Consider the following 23,358-nt stretch of genomic DNA (forward strand, 5'->3'; position numbering starts at 1 on the left):
GAAGTCTTTTCACTTTTAGTCAGTGCAGACCACTTGCTTCCTGAGGATCTCATTTGCTGTTCATGTTCATTTTCTATCTCCTTTATTCCACTCTGTTTCTGCAGCTGAACTCTGCTTGTTTCTCAGCAAGAATGATCTCCCTTATCCCAATACAGAGGAAAAACCAGGAAGTGGCCTAGGATGATTTAAATAATACCTGTTTATCTTCTAACACTTCAGCCCTTGCTGGTTTAAGCCTCTAATCTTCCTACCATAAAGCCATGAGATTTGAGCACAAGATACATTTGGCTCCTGTAAGAGATTGTACCAAATAATACAAACATAGTTTGCATCTGCATGAAAACTGAGTTCCACCTGCTCTGTCATTTTGGAAATTCCCAGTGCTCTGAGTTAATTGCAGGGTGAAATCTCTATTTGAGGAATTCTGCTTCTAAAAGAAGCTTGATGATGCATGAAGCACTGGCACCCTGGAGAAACTAATCAACCTCCCTTAGTTATAAATAATGTACTTGAGATAATGGCCTGGGTAGTGCTGCAGTTTTGGAGGAAGCTCATCAGTCCACAAAATATCTCTTAGACAGCTGTGTCTGACATGTGTCTATGAGCATATTTGTGGTATGATGTGATGGAGAGATGCTGAACACCCACACTTTCCACTGCTGTTGTCGGTGGAACTTTGACCAGAAAACCAAGTGTTTCTGAGCCCCTTTCAAGCCTAGCTAGTCTTTCTGGCCTTGCCACCATAGCCAAAATCCATTGGAGTAGGACAAAGTTAAGTTCCAAACATGAGAATAAATTTGGTGTCTTGCATATGGTTCTTCATGTCTAAACTTATTCAGGTGAATGGGTTTATTTATAACATAATCCAGAGTAACATCCAGCTTTGGTGACTTTTTTTACTGGATTGCTTACTAGCATATGGGAGCAAAGATTTTGTTTTCTGTACCAAAATGTAATTGAAGATTCTAGATTGTAAAATAACTGTAATCTACATGCTGTTTTAACATTTCCCTTCTTTGTTTTATGTTGTAATTTCATATTGTAGTATATAAAATTCAGTGAATAATTTCAGGGCTTTTCTCGAATTAACAGATGTCTGTTAAGCTGAAGACAGGATGCAAAGATAGTAATAAGGAAATATAAAGTAATGACATTTTCTATGTGATTTTCTGTATATAACTCATGCAGCAATGATAGATGTTGGCTTTGAATATGTCTGACCATTTGACACTAATACTCTACGCAGCACTATAGTAGAATAATGTAAACCAGTCTCAGGGTACTAATACCTTTATTTCAATGCAAGGTTCTGGCTTGGACAGCAGCGTTGCAAACAGTCTATAAAACATCTGCCTACAGTGAGCAGTGAAACTCTTCAACTAGCTAATTATGCCAGCCATCCAGTGGGAAACCTTTCCAAACACAAGTTGTTTATCAAACTCACTCGCCTTCCGCAGTACTACATTGTAAGTAACTGAAAACTACTTCTGTCTTTTGTTCCCAGTCATTGTTATCCCAGACATTTTGTTGTACTCTGAACTTTAGGACTCAAGTGATTGGTGTAATCCTCAACTCTCCCCTCTCCCTTCTGCCATTCAGTGGGTTTGTTAAGCCCTCAGGCTTATAGAGAAGAGAACACATATGGGTTTATTACCCAGCAACCTTCCCATTCTCTGTTTTCTTAAAGGTTTGGTCTCCCTTTTCATCTTGGATCCCTTTCCTAGCCATAGTATTAATATGTTGAAAAAGATGAGAGGATAGGAACAGAATTAGACATACTGTTAGCTTGAGAATTTTCTCGTTTTACTGTTTTGTTCAAATGTAGGTTGTAGAGATGTTTGATGTTCCTGGCAACCCCACAGAACTAGAGTACAAATACCATTTCCTGTCTGTGAGCTATGCTGAAGGAGATGACAGCCCTGCTACTGCACTTTTACTACAGCAGTTCAAACCAAACATTGAAGAGTTGGTACTAGACACAAAAAGTGGGAAACAGTTGAAAAGTGGTGTCAAGCGCAAGGTAAGTGCTCCAGGAGCCACTGGGATAGTGAAGGTGCATGAAAGGTCAACACACGTTCTGAGCATCAATGCCAGCTTTAGTAGCATTGTTTTCAAAGTTTGTGTGGCTGACAGCTTACTTGTATTGGTTCTCTGGACTTCTTCCCTAGGGAGATGCTGGGAAACTGTTTTGCAACAGTTGTCTTTTTAATTCATGCTTTTAATTCTCTGCTGCTCTAGCCAAGGCAGAGCTCTGTGCAGAGGCAGCTTGGACATGCAGAGTGGCTTGGACATGCAGAGTGCTGGTGTGGTATCTGTGTGATACACTTTGTACTGTGTGTAGTCTTTGGAGGAGTTGCAGGGGCTGATAAGAGTTACTTCTCGGGATCAGGCTGAAATGGCTTAGTAAGACATAAGTACTGTTTTAAGGACAGTCTTTAACTGAATTGCTTCAGTCCTGAAGAGGACCAGATCCTTTCAGGTGTTTGCGCTCAGGGTGTGATTCATTTATAACTTCGATGAATGAGGTTATTCTGACATCTCTTCAAATTGTTTGCTCCAGATATGTGAGAACTTTTTTCTTTATTTTAATTCTAGTTATCTGGAGATCCATGTTCCATAGAACCCAAGAAGCCAAAACGGTCGGGAGAAATGTGTGCCTTCAATAAAGTGCTAGCTCATATTGTAGCCATGTGTGATACAAATATGCCATTTATAGGGCTTCGGATAGAGGTATGTGTTAAAAAATACTTTGTTTCCTTCCTCCCCTCTACTACTCCTGATTCTTGTGTCTAGAGATGACTATTTGGCCAGCTTGTGGTCATGTGCTCACTCTGGAGTTCCCCTGCCAGCTGAGCCTGGTGACTCAGTGTTCTACACTGAGTTGCTCTCCTCTTGTTAGAGCTGGTTCTCTAACACCAAGCACTGCAAAAAGCTTGAAAAGTCTAGAGAAAGGGGAAAATGAAAATGAAAGACACACTTGTGGGTGGGACTGGGAGACAACTTGATACTAGATTTGCACAGACCATTTTTTTGGCTTTCCAGTACTTGAGGATGTGAAATGTCTGTTACCCTTGGGGGGAAAAAAAATCCTTGAAAAAGTTGCAGGTTCTTTGCTGGACTTTTTGCTTGGGATAACATTTTTCTTTGTTCATTCCTAGTTATCTAATATGGACATTCCTCACCAGGGAGTACAAGTAGAAGGAGATGGCTTCAGCCATGCAATACGTTTATTAAAGTAAGAGGATATCCCCCTGTGTTTCATTTTATTATTTCTTCGTTATGGAGAGTAACACTAAAACTATCAGAACTGGGGCAGGATTTTTTTTTTGGGGGGGGGGGTTGTGATTGGTTTAGGATTTTTTTAATTATTGTGTATCTTGGATGTGAAGTGGGGCTACAGAAGAGTATAAATAAGAGTAGAAAAAGAGCCAACTGCAGTTGTTTCTTTCATTGGCCTTAACTGGGGAGCTCTGAAAACAGTCTGACAGTCCTCAATCATAGAATCCAGGCAGTGCTAAGGAAGATACAGTGATGATTCATGAACATGCAATTTTAGATCAGATCAGAGGCCTACATACTCCACATGTTGTTTCACAATGTGATACTGCAGGGAAAAATGTGAGGAATCCCAGAAAAGACAATTGCAGGGTAGAGAACTTGTAGAGGAAACATCTGTGAACCATACAGTAATTTAAGAGTGGAAGGGACCTGTGGAGATCATCTGCTCCAACCTTCTGCTCAAAGCAGGGTTGATCAGCTGCATTTCCCAACCTCCAAGGGTCATCTGAATGGCAGCCCTGTCCTCCAGCTCCCTTCAGTTTGGCATTATCTGCAGACTTACTATTCCTTTGTATCATATGTTGAAATCATTAATAGTAGGCCAATAGTATTGTTAACCTCTGTGTTAACTCTGAGGAATGCCAACCAGAACCAGCTACTAACTGGACCTGTAACAAATCAGTTTAAAACAAAAAACCACAAACCCCGAAGACACCTCCTTGAGTAAAAGCATCATAACTCCTTTTATGCTGCAGAAATGTGTACTGACATAAAGGAATCAGTCTCTAAATGCATCAGGCCTTCTCTTTTTATCTTTGCATAGGAGCAGAGAACTTGTGAGCTGAAGTTAAGGGTGGAACATGAAATTCCTGGATAGATTCTCAAGGGATTTGAAAAAAGAGTTTGTCATGTTTTTACTTAAGCTTTATTTAGTCTGTCCCCTGAGCTCCACTCACACATTGTGATATGAATAAATTAGTGAGTACTAAGACAACTGCCAGGTTGTTCATTGCATTTGAGGCAAGCTTGTTCTACAAGGTGAATTAATTCCGTTTGCCATAGAACTTACTTATTTTCATCTTTTTTGGCTTGTTTCTCTGTATAAGAGCTTTATATTGGTGGGCTCTTAGTTCATCAGGAGAGAAGGGCAATTCAACAGATCTCTTAACAGTTTATAATTTCCATGTGTTGAATGCATATAAAAATTGGTCTTAACTCAGAAAGCTTTTGTGACACATTTAGTTCTTGAAGAGCAATAGGATATCTCACTGTGCAGTCCAGGTGCCTCTGCTGTTGATTTGTTCATTCTTTCATGTCCAGACTTGGAAGTCCTTTAGGAAATACTAGAAGGTACCATTGTTGCTTTTGAAACTGTACTGTGTCTAACTGGGGTTTTGGGTTTTATCTTGTATAGAATTCCTCCCTGTAAAGGTGTAAACGAGGAAACGCAGAAGGCTCTGGACCGATCTCTTCTTGATTGCACTTTCCGATTACAAGGTAGAAATAATCGCACGTGGGTGGCCGAGCTGGTGTTTGCAAACTGCCCGCTTAATAGCACTTCATCCAGGGAGCAAGGCAAGTTTCATTTAGGAATACTGATAATTTTTGTTTCTTGGTGCTTTGCATTGTCTGTTCCAGTAGTTTTAATGTCTTGGAGTTCCTGGACGGCTGTCTGCTCCTGAGGTTTCTAATAAACCACGGTGTACCCAAATCAAAATTTTGACTGCTGATTTGGTGCATTTTTGTTGTTTAAAATTTGCTTCATGGTTACTAGCTACAGTTTACTCAGAGTCTGTAAGCCACAGGTCAGGAACACTAGTTTGATCAGTATTTGCCATCTCCTAACACTGCAGGACCAACCCGTCACGTTTACCTGACGTATGAAAACCAGTTGTCTGAACCAGTTGGAGGTCGCAAAGTCGTGGAGATGTTCCTTAATGACTGGAACAGCATCGCTCGGCTGTACGAGTGTGTCCTTGAGTTTGCACGGTCCTTACCAGGTACAGAAGTCACCTCCTTTGTGTTGAAGTGATGGGTTTACAGATTACTGTGGTTTTCTCACTCTAACTGTCTTTCCTCCTCTCTTCAAAGACATACCCAACCACTTAAACATTTTTTCAGAAGTTCGTATCTACAATTACCGAAAGCTTATCCTTTGTTATGGAACTACCAAGGGGAGCTCAGTAAGTAATTCCTAAAAGCACTTTAAGTGTATGCTTGAAAATAGAATGGGTAGGCTTAGAGTTCTCAGAATTTTGCTTGTATTACATTATTGTGGAATTAATATAGATGAGTATAAAAAAGACAAATAGAAGATGTTTCATTACTGGTTTGCTGGGTTGCTAGAAGTTCAGAATGTTTGAGAATTTCTGTAAGATACTTTATATTGTGGAAGGAACAGTTATGTGCCTCTGATTGTGAAAGCTGATGTGGCAGCCTTTTTTTGACAAACTTAATTAAGTGTTGTTACCAGTCACTGCTTTAGTTGGATATATGGATGCGTTTAAGCTGAGTGCCTAGTTCTGCCTTAGAACAGAGGACTCTAACAATGTTTTAAATGCAGTACTGTGCTTTCAAATGAAGTGGTCCTTAATTATTTTGTAGCAGTGCTGTTCCCTTGTTCAGAACTCTAGCTTCCTCTGTAATATTTGAATTTACAGCTTGTTAATTATTTTTATAACTGATTACTCGCTCACACCCTTGCCTTAAATGCAAGGTAGAGGAGGAAGTAAGTGCACATTTATTACAGACTAATTTTGTGTGCAACTGCTGCAAAGTAGCTCACACACTTGAAATTTGCTTCCTAGAAGATTTTTGTGTTCATGTTCTAAGCTGAATTTTTCATGAGCATTTTATTGGGAAGTGTGTGTGCATGTGTACATATCTATATATCTATATATCTAGGTAGCCAGAGCAGCAGTGTGTATTTTGCAGGTAACTTCCTTACATAGTAGTATGTCCAATTTTCATTTTTGTGTGATATGATTTAGGAAAACCAGTCCACCTCCAGCAACTCATTAATCAGTTTTCTACAGCACAAATCTCTTGAGTTTAATTTTCTCCATCTCACCTTTGGCAGAAAAGACTTTTTTTCTTTTTGGTTGAGTTGCTAGTATAATTGCCCAATTCTGTGGTTACCAACAATCCATCTGGCTAAATGGATATTAAAGCTAACAGGTCTATTTTTTTGTCTTCAAAACCTCAGCAACTTTTGAGGAAGGTGAATTAGGAATCTACTGAAGTTTGATGAAAAATGGGGGAGGGGAAATTAAATCAGACCAGCTTTTCTTGTTATAACCTCTTGTTATTACATCCTAGTTGTTCTAGCTCCCAAGACCTTTTTATGTTCATGACATTGCAGATCAGCATTCAGTGGAACTCAATACTCCAGAAGTTCCACATTTCACTGGGAACTGTTGGCCCAAACTCAGGTTGCAGTAACTGTCACAACACAATTCTGCACCAGCTCCAGGAGATGTTTAATAAAACGCCGAACGTGGTGCAGTTGTTACAGGTAATGTTCTAAAAAAATTCTCTCAAGCAAATTGCAAGATATTTAAGAGCTGAATTCTGATTAAACTGTTCACTTCAAAATTACATATGTGTTAGGATTCTGTATGGTTCTCATTACCAGAAGGTGTCTTGGGGAAGATTGTTTTCCCTGACTTTTACTTTTTGGTAAAGCTGCCTGATCTCTCAATATCTGTTCTCCCTCAGGTTTTGTTTGACACTCAGGCTCCGTTAAATGCCATCAACAAACTTCCAACTGTGCCCATGCTGGGTCTGACTCAACGCACCAACACTGCCTATCAGTGTTTCTCAATCCTGCCACAGTCCCCCACACACATCAGGCTGGCTTTTAGGAACATGTACTGCATTGACATCTACTGCCGGAGCCGCGGCGTGGTGGCCATACGGGACGGGGCCTACAGTCTCTTTGACAACAGCAAAATAGTTGAAGGGTTTTACCCTGCACCTGGACTAAAGGTGACTGTTTCTGTGTTTTCTGGCATGTTGTAAAAAAATGAGATTCTGACTTGAAGTATGGATCTGATGTGAAGAGCTTCATGAAGCTTGTTTTGTGAAGAGCTGCTGTTCTCTCCAGAAGTCTGAGCACAGAAGGAAGTCTGTGATTTATCAGTAGATTTGTTAAATTAGTTTTAATTTAAACATTTCCTTTCAGAAAACTAACATCAAGTGTTAGGGTTTGTGGTTTTTTTTCTTATCGGTACAATAAAATAACTTAGAGGCTGCTTCAGGCAGTTAAAACTTGGTGAAGCTTTGTGACTAGGCTGTGTGTATGCTCCAGGATTAACAACTGCTCCTCACAAACTATGATGTGTGGCAGTACAGTGCTCATACGTTGCAGGTCAGAAAATGCTCCATGTCAGAGGATTCTAGACAGAAACTTCTCTTTTAAAATAGTTCCCATCAGTGTGTGGCAGAAACCTGTGGCTTTACTTCTAAATGCAGCTCTGGTCTGCTCTTTGTGAAAAATGAATCTGTGCACGCTGACAAAATACCTGAGGGCAACTTGTACCAGTGCTAGTTATACTGAAATATTGGAAAGTGGCACCCACAGAGAAACAGGCTATTTTGCTAATTTTTTCTTCTGACAGTTGCAACGGAATGCTGATTCTCTGGCACTGCATTTAACTGGTCCTGAACATCTATCTCTTCCGTGAATTCCAAGTGGAAAGCTAATGGGAATAGGAAGGGGATTGTAAATACCCGTGGAAAGTATAAGAGAATGAAATTGTGAAGGTAGAGGAGGAAGTAATTCAAGAGAATTGGCAAGTTCCTCTGGGTACAAGAGAGTTCTATGGAGGAGGTGACCTGGGTGTTCCTACCCAAACAGGGCAATTTTAGGTGTGATACAGTAGGTTCTGGCTACTTGAGAGTTGTTCTGGAACAGCTATTTGCAGGTGTAGGGTTTTCCCTATTTTTGAGGAGAAAAGAAAAATGTTGGTATTTCAATTGGCTGGAGATAATTCATGTTAATGAGCAAGGTGTCTCTGTTTATGAATTGATATATTTTGAAAACTAATTATACTGTAATTAATGAATGCCCTCTAGTAGTTAGTTCCAGAGACCTGCCTGTCTCTTACATGCTGTAGATAATAAAGATGGTGTTAAAACTCGGTAAATACTGTGTTCATTTATGTAATAAATTTTAAACAGGGAAATTGCTAACAAAACTGACTCTTCCACAGACATTCCTGAACATGTTTGTGGACAGCAATCAGGATGCACGGAGACGATCTGTAAATGAAGATGATAACCCACCTTCTCCTATCGGAGGAGACATGATGGATTCTTTGATATCACAGCTTCAGCCCCAGCAGCCACCACAGCAACCACAACAACAGGTACCCTTCAGGCAAAACAAATGTTTATTGTCTTGCACAACGGTAGGTTTCTAAGAACTTTATGTTCTAAAAGGATTAGCAGTAACAGAATGGAAAGGGAGACTATAAACCTGCTCTGCTGTGGAATTCCCCTTCGGGCAAAATGTATTAATTTATTTTGCCATTTCTCATTCCAGTGTAAACAGCCCATAGCATATGAACAGCAGCTTTGGAAGGTCACATGAGACTTGCTGCCTAGAAGGGAAGGACTGAGGGAGAGAAAACAACTGTCTCAGATAAAAGATGGGAGGGGGAGTCACGAGGCTTTGCTCTTATGGGGTGGCACATAAAAGGAACGAGGTACAGAGGTGTTATGTCTTGAGAAGAAACTGAAAATAATAGCAAACACTGAACAATGTGATACAGAAAATCAAACAACTTATGTTGGTGGACCTATAAGACCCAACTCTCATTAGTCTTCTGCACGTGCTTAACTTCAGTTTTAGTACAAAATCATCAAAAAATTTTGTTGTCCTGTGTTGACAATTTCAGCCATTTGCCAAACAGGCAGGAGCATCGGGAGCGTATCCTCTCACTTCACCACCCACCTCCTACCACAACACAGTGACGCCGTCCCCGTCCATGATGCACACGCAGTCACCAGGTAGGATGGCTGGGAGTCTGTGTGCACCTGCAGCTCTTTGTGCATGCCTGCTTTTTCTATTATTTGAGCTGTGTTTAGCCCCAAGTTAGACAAGAGAATGCACTTTACACTGTGTCAAAAAAGAGCAAAGTCCCGCCATGCATGTTTTGGAAAGTACATTTTGAAGCTAAAAAAAGAAACATGAAGTGAAACTGTCATCTTTAGCTGTGTAATACTTGGGACTGTTTTGTTCTTACAGTTTATAACTTGCTAAGGTGAAAAACTGCTAATTTTCAATACCTGTTTCTTCAGAAAAGCTTTTAATCACAAAGCTCTGCTTTCTGCTCCCAGCTGTTGTAGCACAACAGCTGAAAAATATTTAAATTCAGAGAAGGACTGGGAAGGGGGGAAATGCCATTCTTCAAGCCAAGTATTTTGGGAAGTTTCCTTTATGTGGTAAATCAATCTGAAAAATATAACACTCATGCATGTACAAAATTAAGCCTTTGCAAAAACAAATTCTCTTGAATCTTGTTTGCTGTCTTCCTAAAAAGGAGGGAGCATCTGATAGAAAAAATTAGAACAGAAAGATGGGAAATGTGTATGTCAAGTGACGTGATATCTTTGATCAGGAAATTTGCATGCTGCAAGCTCACCTAGCGGGGCTTTAAGAGCACCATCACCAGCATCCTTTGGTCCAACTCCTTCACCTTCCTCTCTTGGAATCACAATGGGACAAACAGCTAACTTTGCCAGCCCACATGGTGAGTTCTTTACTAACAGGTGTATATATAATTAGAGGGAGAGCAGATTGTCTTCCTGAAATCTTGGGCAGACCTAAGTTAATTTAGAAAAATTCATGTTTTGTAATTGGCTCAAGGTTTCATGTATGAGGGTGTAACTCTTAACAGTAGTGAAAATAAGCTGCATGGCATGTTGAAGTGTTCCTAACGTTTAAAAATAGACTATCAGTCACTCCTTTCTGCTTACTAATGTGGGGAAATTCCATGTGGTCTTGTAGCAGAACAGTGGCTGCAGCTTTTAATGAGCATTGTCTGTTGTTAGATTAGTTAATGGATTTTCACTGCTTACGTTTCCTGGAAAAATAAGTGGAACAGGTTAGAAATTCAAATATTTGCAATTTGAAAATGTTGTCAAAGTCTGGCTGATTTGACATACATATATGTGAGCAACATGCCTTTCGGTTGTTTCCTTTATTAATTAAGTTGTTTTTTTGGAAAGCTGCCAAAACAATTGTTTGTGTAATCACAGTGCATTGGAAACTGTTCTATAGATCGCAGTAAATGAACAGTTCAGATGGTAATTTTGGCACACCACTTTAACTGTTAAGGTGAACAAAGTGAGATAGATTTACAACAGACTGTTTAAGGAGCTTGTTCTGATCAGTCTCTATAGCAGAGTAGAAAACCAAAGATATTTTTGCAGAGATAATTGCCAGATAGTGAATAGATGAGGAACAGTCTAGCTGAGGCTTCCATTTACTAAGGAGCAGTAGAATTCCAAGTCTGTAGGCAAGAGCTCCTTTTAGTTTAGAACCTGTTATGTGTTGAACGTGACAATTTTCCTTTACATTCAATTGCATTTTACTTTTTTAAAAATACAACCTGAAAACCCCCACTAACGTTTTTTTATGTGGTTGTAAAATGCAGTCTAAAAGCTTGCAGGCACTTTCATACTTTACAGATTTTGGTAAGAGCTTTTTTAGATTTCTCTATTAGAAAACCTTTTACTTTTTGAAGAAATAACAATGGTCTTGTAACATCTGTAGGTACCATAGACCCAAGCTCACCATACACCATGATGTCACCCAGTCAGCGTGCAGGGAATTGGCCAGGATCTCCCCAGGTCTCTGGTCCATCACCAGCAGCACGGATGCCTGGAATGTCACCAGCCAACCCTTCCCTTCATTCACCTGTCCCTGATGCCTCTCATTCCCCACGAGCTGGAACAAGTAGGCTTCTTTATCAGTGCTATAACTGTGAAACACTCATGTTTAACGTTCCTAGTTCTGTTCCTTTTGGTAGTTGTGTGTCAGCATAACAGTCCTTAGTGCCCTTGTGCAGTAAAATATCTAAGGAGATTAAGTCTTTATTCTATCCTAGTTCAAATCTTCTGTAACAAATTTGACAATGAGCCAAATCATACAGCACAAACGTCAGCAGGATTGATACCTCTTGTTGCAGTGCAGAAGTCAGTCTGAAACTACTGAGCTCCGTGACTGAGAAAAAGTCTTCAGAGTGAAAGCAATGATAAGGCACATTTGCCAACCCAAATACTAACTTTTCACATCATAGATTTGTAATGCTGCTCTTGCACGACTGATTTAGCCATCTTTACGTCTCATTGAGTTTGTTGTGCCAACCTGCTGTCCGCTGGCATGCTGCAGAGAGAGGAAAGGGGAGTAGGGTTTTAGTGTTACTGAGATTCTTTGCATGGGTGGAGGGTCAAAACTAACTCTTTGTCTATCTGATGCCTATCACTAGGCAGCCAAATTCTTAAATTATTAAGCTTTGGCCCAGAGAACTCATTGATGTGTAGTGACACCAGTTTAAGTGAACACATTCCTTGTGTTTCAGCTTAAATCCTTCCTTACTGCAAGTCCTTTTTGTGCCCCAGCAGGTTCCCAAGCCATGCCGACTAGCATGCCTCCGCCTCGGAAACTACCTCAGCGCTCCTGGGCTGCGTCCATTCCTACAATCCTCACCCACAGTGCCTTGAATATCCTGCTGTTGCCCTCTCCTACCCCTGGGCTTGTGCCAGGACTAGCTGGCAGCTACCTGTGCTCCCCTCTTGAGCGATTCCTTGGATCGGTTATTATGAGGAGGCATCTTCAAAGGATCATACAACAGGAAACGGTGCGGTTTGAGTTTAATAGCTTATTTAACAACTCTTCTTTTTCATGCTTCTGTACTCCCATGTCTTTCAAATCGGGCACAAACCGAAATGCGTCAAATATAATAACTATTTGCTGTTAGACATTTTGCTGTACTTCTGAATTTTGCCACCTAAAGCGGCTAAATTTAGAAAAATAATTTAGTTCTGCTTCTTTTCCACACAAATTGGAAGTGGAAAGCCTGTTTGGTGAGGTGAAGTTGGGTAACTGGTATGATGGCAAGACTGTGACCAGATTTTCAGATGCCATGGCTTCTGTGAGTTTAGCGTGTCCATTGGGAGTTAACTAGAACAGCCACAGGGTTACTGTGGAAACCACTGCTTGGCAGGACAGCCCAAGAAATTAGTTACCAGTTGACATTAACTGAACTACTCGGTCAGGAATGTTGCTTTAGGATTTGGGACAGACAATGTGTGCCTCTTCACTTCTTTGGCATGGATTCAGTGACAGAGAAAGAAGCCAAATCTTGCATAAATTTAATTCTCAAGGCAATTTTACCTCTATTCAAATATCATGTGTTTCTTTCTGGAAAGAGAGGCTGAACACTGCACTGTGGGAAGGGAGTGAGAGAGTGTGTGTATGTGTGTGTGTGAGTTCACACTACTTAATGAGTGACTAATTGACTGTGGTTCTTCTTTTTATGCAGCTACAGTTAATAAACTCCAATGAACCAGGTGTAATTATGTTTAAGACGGAGGCACTGAAGTGCAGGGTTGCTCTCAATCCTAAAACCAACCAGACCTTGCAGCTGAAAGTAACACCTGAAAATACAGGACAGTGGAAATCAGAGGAGTTGCAAGTGTTGGAGAAGTTCTTTGAAACAAGGGTATGTACTCAAACTGTGAAAGTTTAAATTTTTGTGCATTGCTTTTAATCTCTGGTGGTGTTTGGAGTGGTACTGCTGATCACTGGCATGTGTAAAGGCTGCAAAATACAACATTAACAGCTATGCATGTTGGTTACATATTAAATGGTATAGCTATTATCTAAATAGGCACCACTGAACTGGGTCTTTCTTTAGGTTGCAGGACCACCTTTTAAAGCGAACACCCTGATAGCCTTCACAAAATTACTAGGGGCTCCCACTCATATCCTGAGGGACTGTGTACACATCATGAAACTGGAGCTGGTGAGTTAACGTAGTTCACCGTACTTTGGTTATATTTTTTTTAAAACTGTCGTATCTTTATCTACAAACACATGAATTACTCCAAATTTATATATATACTACTTAATGTTATTAAATTTCATTTTGCTGCTAGCTCTCCTGGAAATTCCCAAAGTTTCTCCTTTGAACTGATGATTTGGGAATCTGCAGCCATGTTACTGCACAGCAGACATATGCATAGGCTGACTGGATTCTTGTTTGCCCCATGCTCAGTTCTTTAAGAGATATTCTGACTTTGCTAAACCTGGCAACGCGTGCAAGTTTAGCTGAAGAGGCACATTCTGCTTTATAATGTTTCCCTGGTTCATAGCCATGTATGTCACTGACATGAGACCTTTGCATTTCTTTCCCTGTGCTGCTCTTTCTGAACAGTTCCCTGATCAGGCAAGTCAGCTGAAATGGAATGTGCAGTTCTGTTTAACAATCCCTCCCAGTGCTCCGCCAATTGCACCTCCAGGAACACCTGCCGTTGTGCTGAAATCCAAAATGTTGTTTTTCGTAAGTAGAGATACCTGTTTTAAAGTTCTGTGGGCTGCATGTCTCTGAGATCATCAGGGGTTGGTAGCAAAACACACACCTACTGCATCTGACAGCTGTAATAGCTGAAAGTGTTGTGCTGTTTGGAAGCCTGGATTTATGTGCATCTCTTGTAACGAGTTCGGTTCGTATTCCTATTCTCTCTTTTATAAAAGCACGGCAGCTCCTCATGTTTTGTGTTCTTGGGGAGATGTTGACAATATATAAAGTTCAGCTCCCTCTGGGCTGCATCTTCCAAGCGCTCAACTTCTGTGTGTTTTGTTCTTCTTTGAGGCACTAACCACCTAGATTAGCTGATGTGCACATTAGTGGTCCTGGGAGCAGGAATTAGATGTTTAGAACAAATCCATATTAGTGTTTTCTCTGAGGCAATGCTCACTGCAGGGTGCTTTTGAGAAGAAAATAGTCTCCACCTGATTGATAATTTCTCTGTTACAGAATTGATGTCTGAAAACTGAGGGGTTGGAAATACATGCTGTCTGTAGGCCTGGAGTGTTTAATTGTATCAGAAGTTGCACTGAACTACATGGTCATTCAATTTAACACACTTTCTGGTTTTTTTCCCCACAGCTCCAGCTAACACAGAAAACAACAGTCCCACAGGAAGCTGTTAGTATTATTGTCCCAATTATTTATGATATGGCATCGGGTACAACGCAACAGGCTGACATTCCCAGGCAGCAGAACTCTTCTGTTGCTGCTCCAATGATGGTTAGCAATATTCTAAAGAGATTTGCTGAACTGAATTCACCACGACCAGGTACTGTACATGTCCAGTAGATATATTCTCTTCACCCAGACATCTGTGACAAATCTCCAGTGTAAAACTAAACCTCTCTTAAGTCTGAATTCTTCTTGGTTTCTATCTTACTTCTTTAGTAATTACAAACTCCTGTTGTGACAGGCAGTACATAACTTAATAGCAAGTACTGGCAACACAGCAGAAGGTTGCACTGATGATTCAGGCTGGGTTTTGCTGTTCGGCCCAGGTGATAGAATGCACCTCTTGTTGGCCCAAGTCTTGTGTCTCGGTAGGAGTCACACTTTTTAACAGGGCCCAGAGTGAGTCACAAGAAATATGCTATGGTCAAGTGTCAGTTTTCATGGTTAATTATGAAGTTATTCAGCTTAACAGTAGAATATAGAGGGATGTTGAAATAGTTATCAGAACTTGTCCACGTGCTGTGAATGATTAAAAAGTAATTGGAGTGACTGTATACTCCTTTGTCAGTGTGTCCACCAGCAGAGGCGCATACAGTTCTGTCCACCAGACATCCTGTGAAGTGTTTGAGCTAGGCTGTTCTGAATGTTCATTGGCCTGTAGGTAGTGCACTGTGAGCAACGTTGTGCTTTGCTTTCTCTCTTGTTTGTCATGCTTTTTACTTTTTTTTTTTTAGTATATGAAACACTGAACAACAGTAGCAGGTTCTTTGGGCAGCATGTTGTCTGTAAGCAGTAGTTCGGGGTCCTAATACACAGATGGCTCATAAGAACAATAACTTTCAATTCTGCTGAAGAACAAAATTTTTCCAATAACCCAGTGAATAGATTGAAGTTGTGAATCCAGAGGTTGACTCTTACTTCTATTCTGTATAATTATTCATCTTGTTGTTATGTGGTAATTTTAACTCTGCTCGATGGATTATTTTGATTGCTAGAACATGAGCAATGTCTATCTTAAATTGGTGTGGGTATGCATACATTTCTGGAAGTTGTGATGGGATTTAAATTAACATGCTTTTTCTGTTTAACATGTAGTAATAGTGTAGGTAAATAGGAGAGAAAATAGCCTTGAGGGCATGTGGGGTTCCCTGTGGGAGTTCTGTATGTGGTACAGAGCTGTTGTTTGTGTAGCACTTTTATTTCAAAATAGGTTAACTAAACTTCAGGTGTTGCTTTTGGAAGGTGCTTCCCCACCAAGTCCCCTGGCATGGTGAAAGGTAGATACTTGCTTTGCTGTTTGTTGTTGTACTAAGTTGTGTTCTAAAGTAAACCCTCCACAAAATGCCGCAGCATAGAGAGTGACGTTCAAAGCTGCTCTTGAGATCCCAGGTGAGATGCTTTCTGATGATCATTAGGTAGGTAAGAATAGACATTTTTTGTTTGTCATGCAAGTTTTGAAGCAGTTTGGAAATGCAGTACAGGGAGCAGAGTATAGACAGGGGAAAAATGCATAGGAAAAGAGCTTGTGGCCCCAAGCAGGACCTTATCCAGGAAAAGAAGAACGTAGCTGGTTCAGCAGGGGACATTTCTAGTAGTCCTTCCTCTGACTCTAAAAGAAACAATGAGTCTGTATGGATTGATTAATTTCCACCACCAGCCAAAGTATAAACTTCCATGAGGGCACTTGAAATGCAATTTCCTGTGGTTTTATTGTCAAAATATACATTATTATGTCTGATAAAGGAGAGCAAGATACCTTCTTTTCTTGGCCGCTGAGAGGGGAGCCAACAGATGAAAGTAGATAGCTGGGAGACTTCTTTACAACAGCAGTACACGGGAGATCCCAGATGCATATCCTTCCTTTTCTGATCCTATTGTGCTGTACCTGGGATTCTCCTCCCTGTTAGCTCTTCTGCTGCACTAGTTGCAACCTGCTTGGTCAAGGGAATTTTTCACTGTTGGAGTCAGGAAGGAGCAGGGCCTCCCATCATGCACGTACAACATTACTGGCACTTTTGTTGTAACCCGGAATCAGTGTTGCCTCATTCTGGCTGTATCTTTTTTACCTTTCTCTCTTTCTGAGAAAGTCTTTTGTATTCAGCTTAATTTTCCTCTTAATAAAATGGTAGTGCCTGAAAAGTAAGTTCTCCTGGAAGAGTTTTCTTTTCAGATCTGTGGGCAAACACATTCTGCTGTGTTTAACAGTAAAATGTTGATTATTTGTGAGTAATACACTGTCTTTCTGAGATCACTTTACCTATGCCTCCATGGGAAAAAGTACTTTACTTTGGGAAAATAATTGTATGAACTGAGATGGAATCAATGTCCTGGAATAATAGGTTTAAACTTGAGCTGTAAGTCTACAATCTGCAAAGTATGTAGTGGACATCAATCTGGTAAGGAAATGAAAGTCCCTAAGGATGCTGGAGGTCACCCTTAGAGAGGAGCTCAAGGGACTCATGTTCCTTAACGCACTTCACGACTAACATTTTTAAGTGTCTGATTTTCATTGATGCAGTGGATGCTACTTAGCCCAGATTTGTAGCTTTGATATGATAATGACTTGCCCAAAATAATCCTGGGAATCCCTAGTTTGGCAGTTAAGATTAATGCATCCCAACAGGCTCTGCTCTTGTCTCTTTGCTCACACTGTTGCTCCTTCAGCAGCAAAATTCAGTGTCTTCTAATTGATGTGTCTTGAAATATGCAGGAAAAATTCAGCCCACAGTGACCAGGGTATGATAGTAGCTATTAGTTGTATTCTCTTACCAGGAAATAGTAGATGAAAATCACAGCTGCCTGATACTTCACCTTTTGTTGTTCTAATTAAACCCTTTTGCTTCTGTCAGTTTTAATTTCTTTAAGCTATTCAGAATGTGTGTGTTTTTGTCAACAAGTGCTGGTATTCAAAACTCAAGGTAGCTGTGGCTGGATTTTCCTCTCTGTATTAGATCTCAGCTGTTGGAAACAACAGTCCACTTGCTCTGTATTTTATTTTGCAAGTTTAGATGTCAAGGGTAGAGCCAGAGCAATGTGGTTGAAAGAAACAGATTTCTGACTTTTGCTCAGTCTTGGAATTAGAAATGTTTCCAAGACTAGGCTTAGGACAGAAAACATCTTCCAGCTGTTTCAGACTTGAGCCTTTTGAAATGATTAGTGTCTTTTCATAATCAATAGAAATAAAACTTGAAAAAGTTGGGTTATTTTCTTTACAAGATGTGGTGCTTTTTATGAATAACATACAAAAAAATTCGGACTGCAATAAATTCTAGCGTAGATTCAATCTGACATTCAAAAGCAAATAAAAGTTAAGGAGTTCCTTGCAATTTTGTGACCAACCAGAGCAGTCCTTCTGGGAAAGCCGGAGCTACTTCAGCTAATAACTGTTACAAATCCCAAAGTCCTTGGAGGTCGCTGGGATCTGCCGTGTGTGGCGCAGCCTCAGCCCCTGCCCCGCGGGGGTCCCGGGGGGTGTCAGGGTGAGGAAGGGCTGTCTGGGTGCGGGACTAACCTGTCTCTTTTCCCTGTTCCAGAGCGAGGAAGGGCTTTCCGGGGCGCGGTGCTAACCTGTCTCTTTTCCCTGTTCCAGGTGAATGCACAATATTTGCAGCCGTTCGTGATTTGATGGTTAATCTTACGCTGCCCCCTGGGGGGCGTCCCTAGACACTTTTAAAAGAAGGCTGAAAGTGAGACAAAACAGCAAAAAAAAAAAAAAATATATATATATAAAAAAAAATAAAAATAAAGCCTTCGGTTAAAAGAGGACGTTTTAATTTTACCTTTTTTTCTAAGAGCTAAATATAAACTGGCAAACTTTCAGGGATGCACTTTCATCACATGAGTATCACCACGACTTTTGTATAGTGCTGTTGTATAGTGTGTTTTAATGGGAGACACTTCAGACTAGGTAATAGATTGAAGTATCAGCTTGCTGGTAATAGATTTAATATTCTGTTTTATACTATAAAGATTATGAAAATGCCAAACTTGTTTGTTTTTCTGTTTTTCTTATGTTTTGGTGTAATAGTCTTTTTTTAAGGCAGGTCTGTCATTTTTGAATACTGTAAAACTGTGACAAACTTTATATTGAAGCTGTATTTTAATATGACTGCTTTGAATCCTTAAACAATTTATTTGGGCTTGTTGTAAACATGTCCCCAAAAAGCAATATTTAATAAACTGGATTAAAAAATCTTAAACTGGATGTTGTATAATCTTCAAATTTATTCCTCTCCACTGTAGCCACTGGCCAGATCTCGTGTGTACACACTTACTTGACTGTCTCTGTATGTGATCTTGGTTCCATACACACCACACACATGTGATGCTAACTTAAAAACCCAAACAAACCTTTATTTATTTATTCTGTGGGTTTGATTTGTTCTAAGTCAGAGTAGAACAGAGTTTGTTCATTTTCCTGGTTGTACAAATAATTACTAATCACTTCAGTGCTTCTTTTCTTTCCAGTCACAAGGAACTACACCTGTTCCGTCCCAAAAGCAAAGTTTAGTGGAAGAAATAACCCTTTTTCATCTGTCGTGGAATCTGTAATAACAGATTCTTATTTGTAGAAGCAGGTAAAGTAGGAGCTGGAACTGCATACCACAAAATTGGAGAGATCCAAAAAAGAAACAACCTCACATTTAACTTTTTTTATTGGTTGTATGTAAATAACTTTGTCAGTGATTACCAAAGGCTCTTCTAACTGAATAAAATGACCATCTTTAGGAATTACTCTGTCATTTAACCATTTGCCCTCATGGATCAGTATTCTCAAATTTTTCTCAAGTTCAAGTTGGTTTCCTGACTTCGTGCAAGTGTGGCTTTCTGCTCTACTGCCTCACTGCCTCTTCAGAGCTCTTTCAACTCCCTGCTCAGCTGAAAGGTACTTTAAACTAATTTTAAATATCTTCTAGTAGATGTATTCCAGCCTGCCTTGCTGTCTTAGGGCTCCCCATTGCCCCTACAACTGTCACACTGTTTTTCCCTGAATGATTGAGTCTCTTTCAAAGCTCTTGCCATTAGAAACCATCTTTTGGTTGGTGCCCAGTTTAGATTTCAGCCATGAACCTGCGGTTTTGGGTGTGGCTTCTGTAATACTGCTTCTCTCACCTGTGTGTATATAACAGATGGTTATGCAGTTTCTACTTCTGAAATACAGAACTCATCACCTGGAGTGAAACCCTGCAGCTTTTAAATGTTCCTATTTGCTACTCAGTTGGAAAGAGTCTGTATTTCTGTCTTTTCACAACTAAACCGATGTTTTAAAATTAACAGGTGATACAAGTATTGTCTGAAAAAGACTGGCTGTTATGCTGGCTACTGCTCTGGATTCAAGGTGTGAGCATTCCCATGCCTAAAAGCAGATTTTTGATACAGAGAAAAGTACCTGCTGCCCTTTGTGCTGAGGGGCAGGGGGGAGTGTGATGCTGGACAAAGGCTCCCCTGTGGCTGCTGAGAGCTTTGGCACTTGAAAGTTAAAGGGAGGGGAGAGGCCTCCCCACAGGGCAGAGAATAGAAAACATGTTTGTACTGACAGAGGGTTGTGGACTGACACTCCAAACCCGAGGTGATGGGCAGATTGAATTTTATTTTATGTAACCCACACCACTCCTGATACACATCACATTTTAAACCTTTCTCCTAAATAATTAAAATCTTAAGGAAAATGCTGCTGGTAAAAGCATTTCCCACTGACCAGAGACACATGTTCCTTTCAAGGCAATGACTATGTGTATTTACAAGTGCAGTTTTAATTTTAATTTTCCATGTGTTGAGTCCATTTTGCTGGTGTATCCACCTGCTGATGTATCCATCTGCTGCATTGGGACCATTTGTAGATTTTCATCCTTACAGGAGATTTGTTTGTCCATCTGTTTAACTAAAAGTGCTGCAGTGACTCCACATACTTCTAGAGGAGGTTTCTGGGTTTCTCATCAACCCACCTGTGGTACAAGGATGAGGGAATTGAATTATACAGAGGAAAAACAGCAGTTCTGAGCTGATCCACAACTTTGGCATAGCAATGTTAGCAGAGATTAAATGGGAATACGTTTTAGGTATCCAAAAAGCCATCCCAGATGGCAACCACAGGCTTTGTGGCTTTCCAGGTAACAAATACTGATCCTGTTAAAGGTTTCCTCAATATGGAAAAGAGTGGAGAAGCCTTTTTGAGCCCTGCAAACACTCAGACAAGGAGCTGAATCCAGGTAAGGTTTTGGGGTGGGGAGGTGTTGGTTTGAAGCTAAGTTTAAATTACTTGTTATCCTTACACGTTTGAGTGTCCTTTGAGACTGCAAATATTTAACTGAGTTTGCAAAGGCTGCGGGAAACAAGTTCTGATAATAAACTGCTGAGACAAAAGAAGGCTCCATAAAACCAAAAGCTGTTTTCCTTTACGAGCTACAGTTTGTCTCTAAGCATGTGCTCGGTTTCATCTGTCAGTTGAAAGTGGTTAGCAGGCATTTGAAAGCAAAATCTTCTGTATGAAAAATAGACTACTAGGAGAATATTTGGGTCATGTTATTCAGATTTATGATTAATCTGTTAAAAGGTGTCACTTCACAAATTGTGCTACACTGGTTATTTTACCTCAAGTGGTTATAGTTGTTCTCCCAGCCCAAGTTTTCCACCTACTGCACAATTTCAAATGTTTTTAAGGTAAGAATGTATTTCAACAAGTTAACTTGTAATTGAATTATATGAACTGTAGGTAGCATCTAGGCTGTAATTACAAAGCTGTGACTGTGTAACCCCGTAATACCAATATAATTGAGTCGTTCACATTTAGATTAAATCCTTTTTTACTTCAAATACGCGTCGCTTTTCTGCAGATGCTCCAACAGCCGCTGGTGCTTTGAGGTTCAGCGGGTAGATCATTGTTTTTGGGGAATGTTTTTAAGCCTTAACTTTGGCTCAGGGAGGATCATACACCCGGGAAGCAGGTGCTGTGCTGCCCCTTCACTGCATGACGCTCTGCCCGTGTACTCCCAGCCCCTCACGTCCTTCTCCCAGAGCAGTACTTAACTTCTTTGGGAAATGACCCCGCTGAATAGGTTTGACAGGAAATGTCGGGCTGCTGCTCTGGAAGATAAGAGAGGCTGAGGGGGGAACGGTTGTACTCCCGTGTGCTGGAGGCAGGAATGGGAAAGCCCCAGCAGCTTAAGCCTGGACGGCTTGAATTCCTGCCCCTAGAAATGGAGTTCAGAGGGGCCCCTGGAGGCGGTGGAAGCAGAGCCTCTGGAGCAGGACCATCCCCCGCTCACTTTGCTGGAGACCTGCTGCACACAGCCAGGAAAACTGGGAAAAGAGTCGTATTTAGGCTTGTCATGGACTGGGTTTACTCCTCCTATGATTCCCCCACACACCACATGTGGCTTTGGAAGGCCATTATCGAGACTGAAACTACTGGAGCAGTGGGAATTTCAGCTGCACCTGGGACTCTTTTGGAGAGCAGAGTCTAAAGGGGGAGCTTGTCAGAAACTACAAAAAAGGGGTATGTAAATAGGCTGCTCTGGGGTGGGGAAGGGTTTTACAGGCATCCATTCCCTGTGGTAGGGCAGGCAGCTTCCAGGGCAGAGTGGGTTCAGGCCAGAAGGGGTTCCTTCCCTCTCCTTTGCCACACCTGGGGATGTGCTTCCTCCTTGACAAGTAATGTTGAAAGCAGCTGACAAAGCTCCATTTAAAAGAGACAGAGAAAAGCATTCCCATCCTTTGAAGCTGATGTTGCAGCAGAAGGAGTGAGGGGGCAGCTGAGGGGCTGCAGGCCAGCCTGGGTCCTGCTGTGCTTTTCCTGTCCTGTGGTCCTGCAATGTCAATCCGTAAAGCAGGGACAGAGCCAGCCTGGAACAGAGCTGGGAGCTGCCGGTGGTGTCTGTGGTGCTACTCTGTACATAAGCTCCTGCTTTGCTCTTCGAGGTTACATAGGATAGGATAGGATAGACTGTTTCAGTTAAGAGAATGTCTACAAGGATCATCTAGTTCAACTACCTGACCAGCTCAGTTAAATCATGTTAAGGGCATAGTCCAAATGCCCCACTTGGGGCACTGACCACCTCTTCAGGAAGTCTCTTCCAATGTTTGACTTCTTTTACCTTCTCAGTAAAGAAATGCTTGCTAATGTTGTCTAAACATCTCCTAATGATGCAGCTTTGAATTGTTCCTGTACATCCTGTCACTGAATCCCAGGGAGAAGAGATCAGCACCTCCCTCTGCATGTACCCTCCTCAGGAAGCTGCAAAGAGCAATGAGGTTGCCTGTCAGCCTCCTTTTCAGGGAAGACAAGTCCGGAGTCCTCAGCCCCTCCTCACAGGACATTCCTTTGAGCCTTTTCACCAGATTTGTTGCCCCTCCTCTGGACACATTCAAGGACTTCAACGTCCTTAGATGGTGGGGCCCAACAGAGTACAGTGGGATGGGGTTTGCTCTCCTGGGTGTCAGAGCACACACTGATGACTCACCATAAACTGCTGCGCTCCTAGATCCCGTCCTGCAGGGCTGCCCTCCAACCACTCCTCATTATACTCATTACCAGGCCTCTTTTTTTGACGTGCTGTAATCTAGGAATGTGTTGTGATCTCCATGCACAGCTGAGAAGCCCCGTTGTTCACTGTGTATGTACCCCCACAGAAGCTATTCCACAACTCTGAAGACTGCAATTATCACACACTGGTGCTATGAAATAAGAGCCAACACTTTGCTGATCTGTGTAAAACATCAGCGAGCAGGACAGACTACATCTTGTTTAATTCCATTTATCTTTGATCCTCCCATCAAAAGAAGGACTAGGAAAATGCAAAGAAAAGAG

The 23,358-nt window shown here is 41.1% G+C and overlaps 1 protein-coding gene across 2 annotated transcripts in view; it reads left to right on the forward strand.

The window, feature by feature from the left end:
* MED14 (mediator complex subunit 14) overlaps window positions 1–18,756 on the forward strand; it is a 34,095-nt gene extending 15,339 nt beyond the window's left edge. The window contains exons 13-31 of one of the 2 annotated variants that reach the window (XM_032679853.1): window positions 1,307–1,466; window positions 1,826–2,020; window positions 2,596–2,730; window positions 3,159–3,235; window positions 4,694–4,854; window positions 5,133–5,279; window positions 5,371–5,462; window positions 6,641–6,793; window positions 6,997–7,266; window positions 8,493–8,648; window positions 9,180–9,291; window positions 9,903–10,034; window positions 11,060–11,242; window positions 11,908–12,146; window positions 12,831–13,010; window positions 13,206–13,313; window positions 13,725–13,850; window positions 14,460–14,649; window positions 18,142–18,756. In XM_032679853.1, coding sequence (XP_032535744.1) covers window positions 1,307–1,466; window positions 1,826–2,020; window positions 2,596–2,730; window positions 3,159–3,235; window positions 4,694–4,854; window positions 5,133–5,279; window positions 5,371–5,462; window positions 6,641–6,793; window positions 6,997–7,266; window positions 8,493–8,648; window positions 9,180–9,291; window positions 9,903–10,034; window positions 11,060–11,242; window positions 11,908–12,146; window positions 12,831–13,010; window positions 13,206–13,313; window positions 13,725–13,850; window positions 14,460–14,649; window positions 18,142–18,215 — 2,890 coding nt within the window. In that variant the 3' untranslated portion in view covers window positions 18,216–18,756. The remainder of the gene's footprint in view (window positions 1–1,306; window positions 1,467–1,825; window positions 2,021–2,595; window positions 2,731–3,158; window positions 3,236–4,693; window positions 4,855–5,132; window positions 5,280–5,370; window positions 5,463–6,640; window positions 6,794–6,996; window positions 7,267–8,492; window positions 8,649–9,179; window positions 9,292–9,902; window positions 10,035–11,059; window positions 11,243–11,907; window positions 12,147–12,830; window positions 13,011–13,205; window positions 13,314–13,724; window positions 13,851–14,459; window positions 14,650–18,141) is intronic. The other variant, XM_032679854.1, reaches the window with a different exon arrangement.
* The last annotated feature ends 4,602 nt before the right edge of the window (window positions 18,757–23,358 follow it).

This window comes from Chiroxiphia lanceolata, chromosome 2 (assembly GCF_009829145.1).
Source record: "Chiroxiphia lanceolata isolate bChiLan1 chromosome 2, bChiLan1.pri, whole genome shotgun sequence".
NCBI classification, from domain to species: domain Eukaryota; kingdom Metazoa; phylum Chordata; class Aves; order Passeriformes; family Pipridae; genus Chiroxiphia; species Chiroxiphia lanceolata.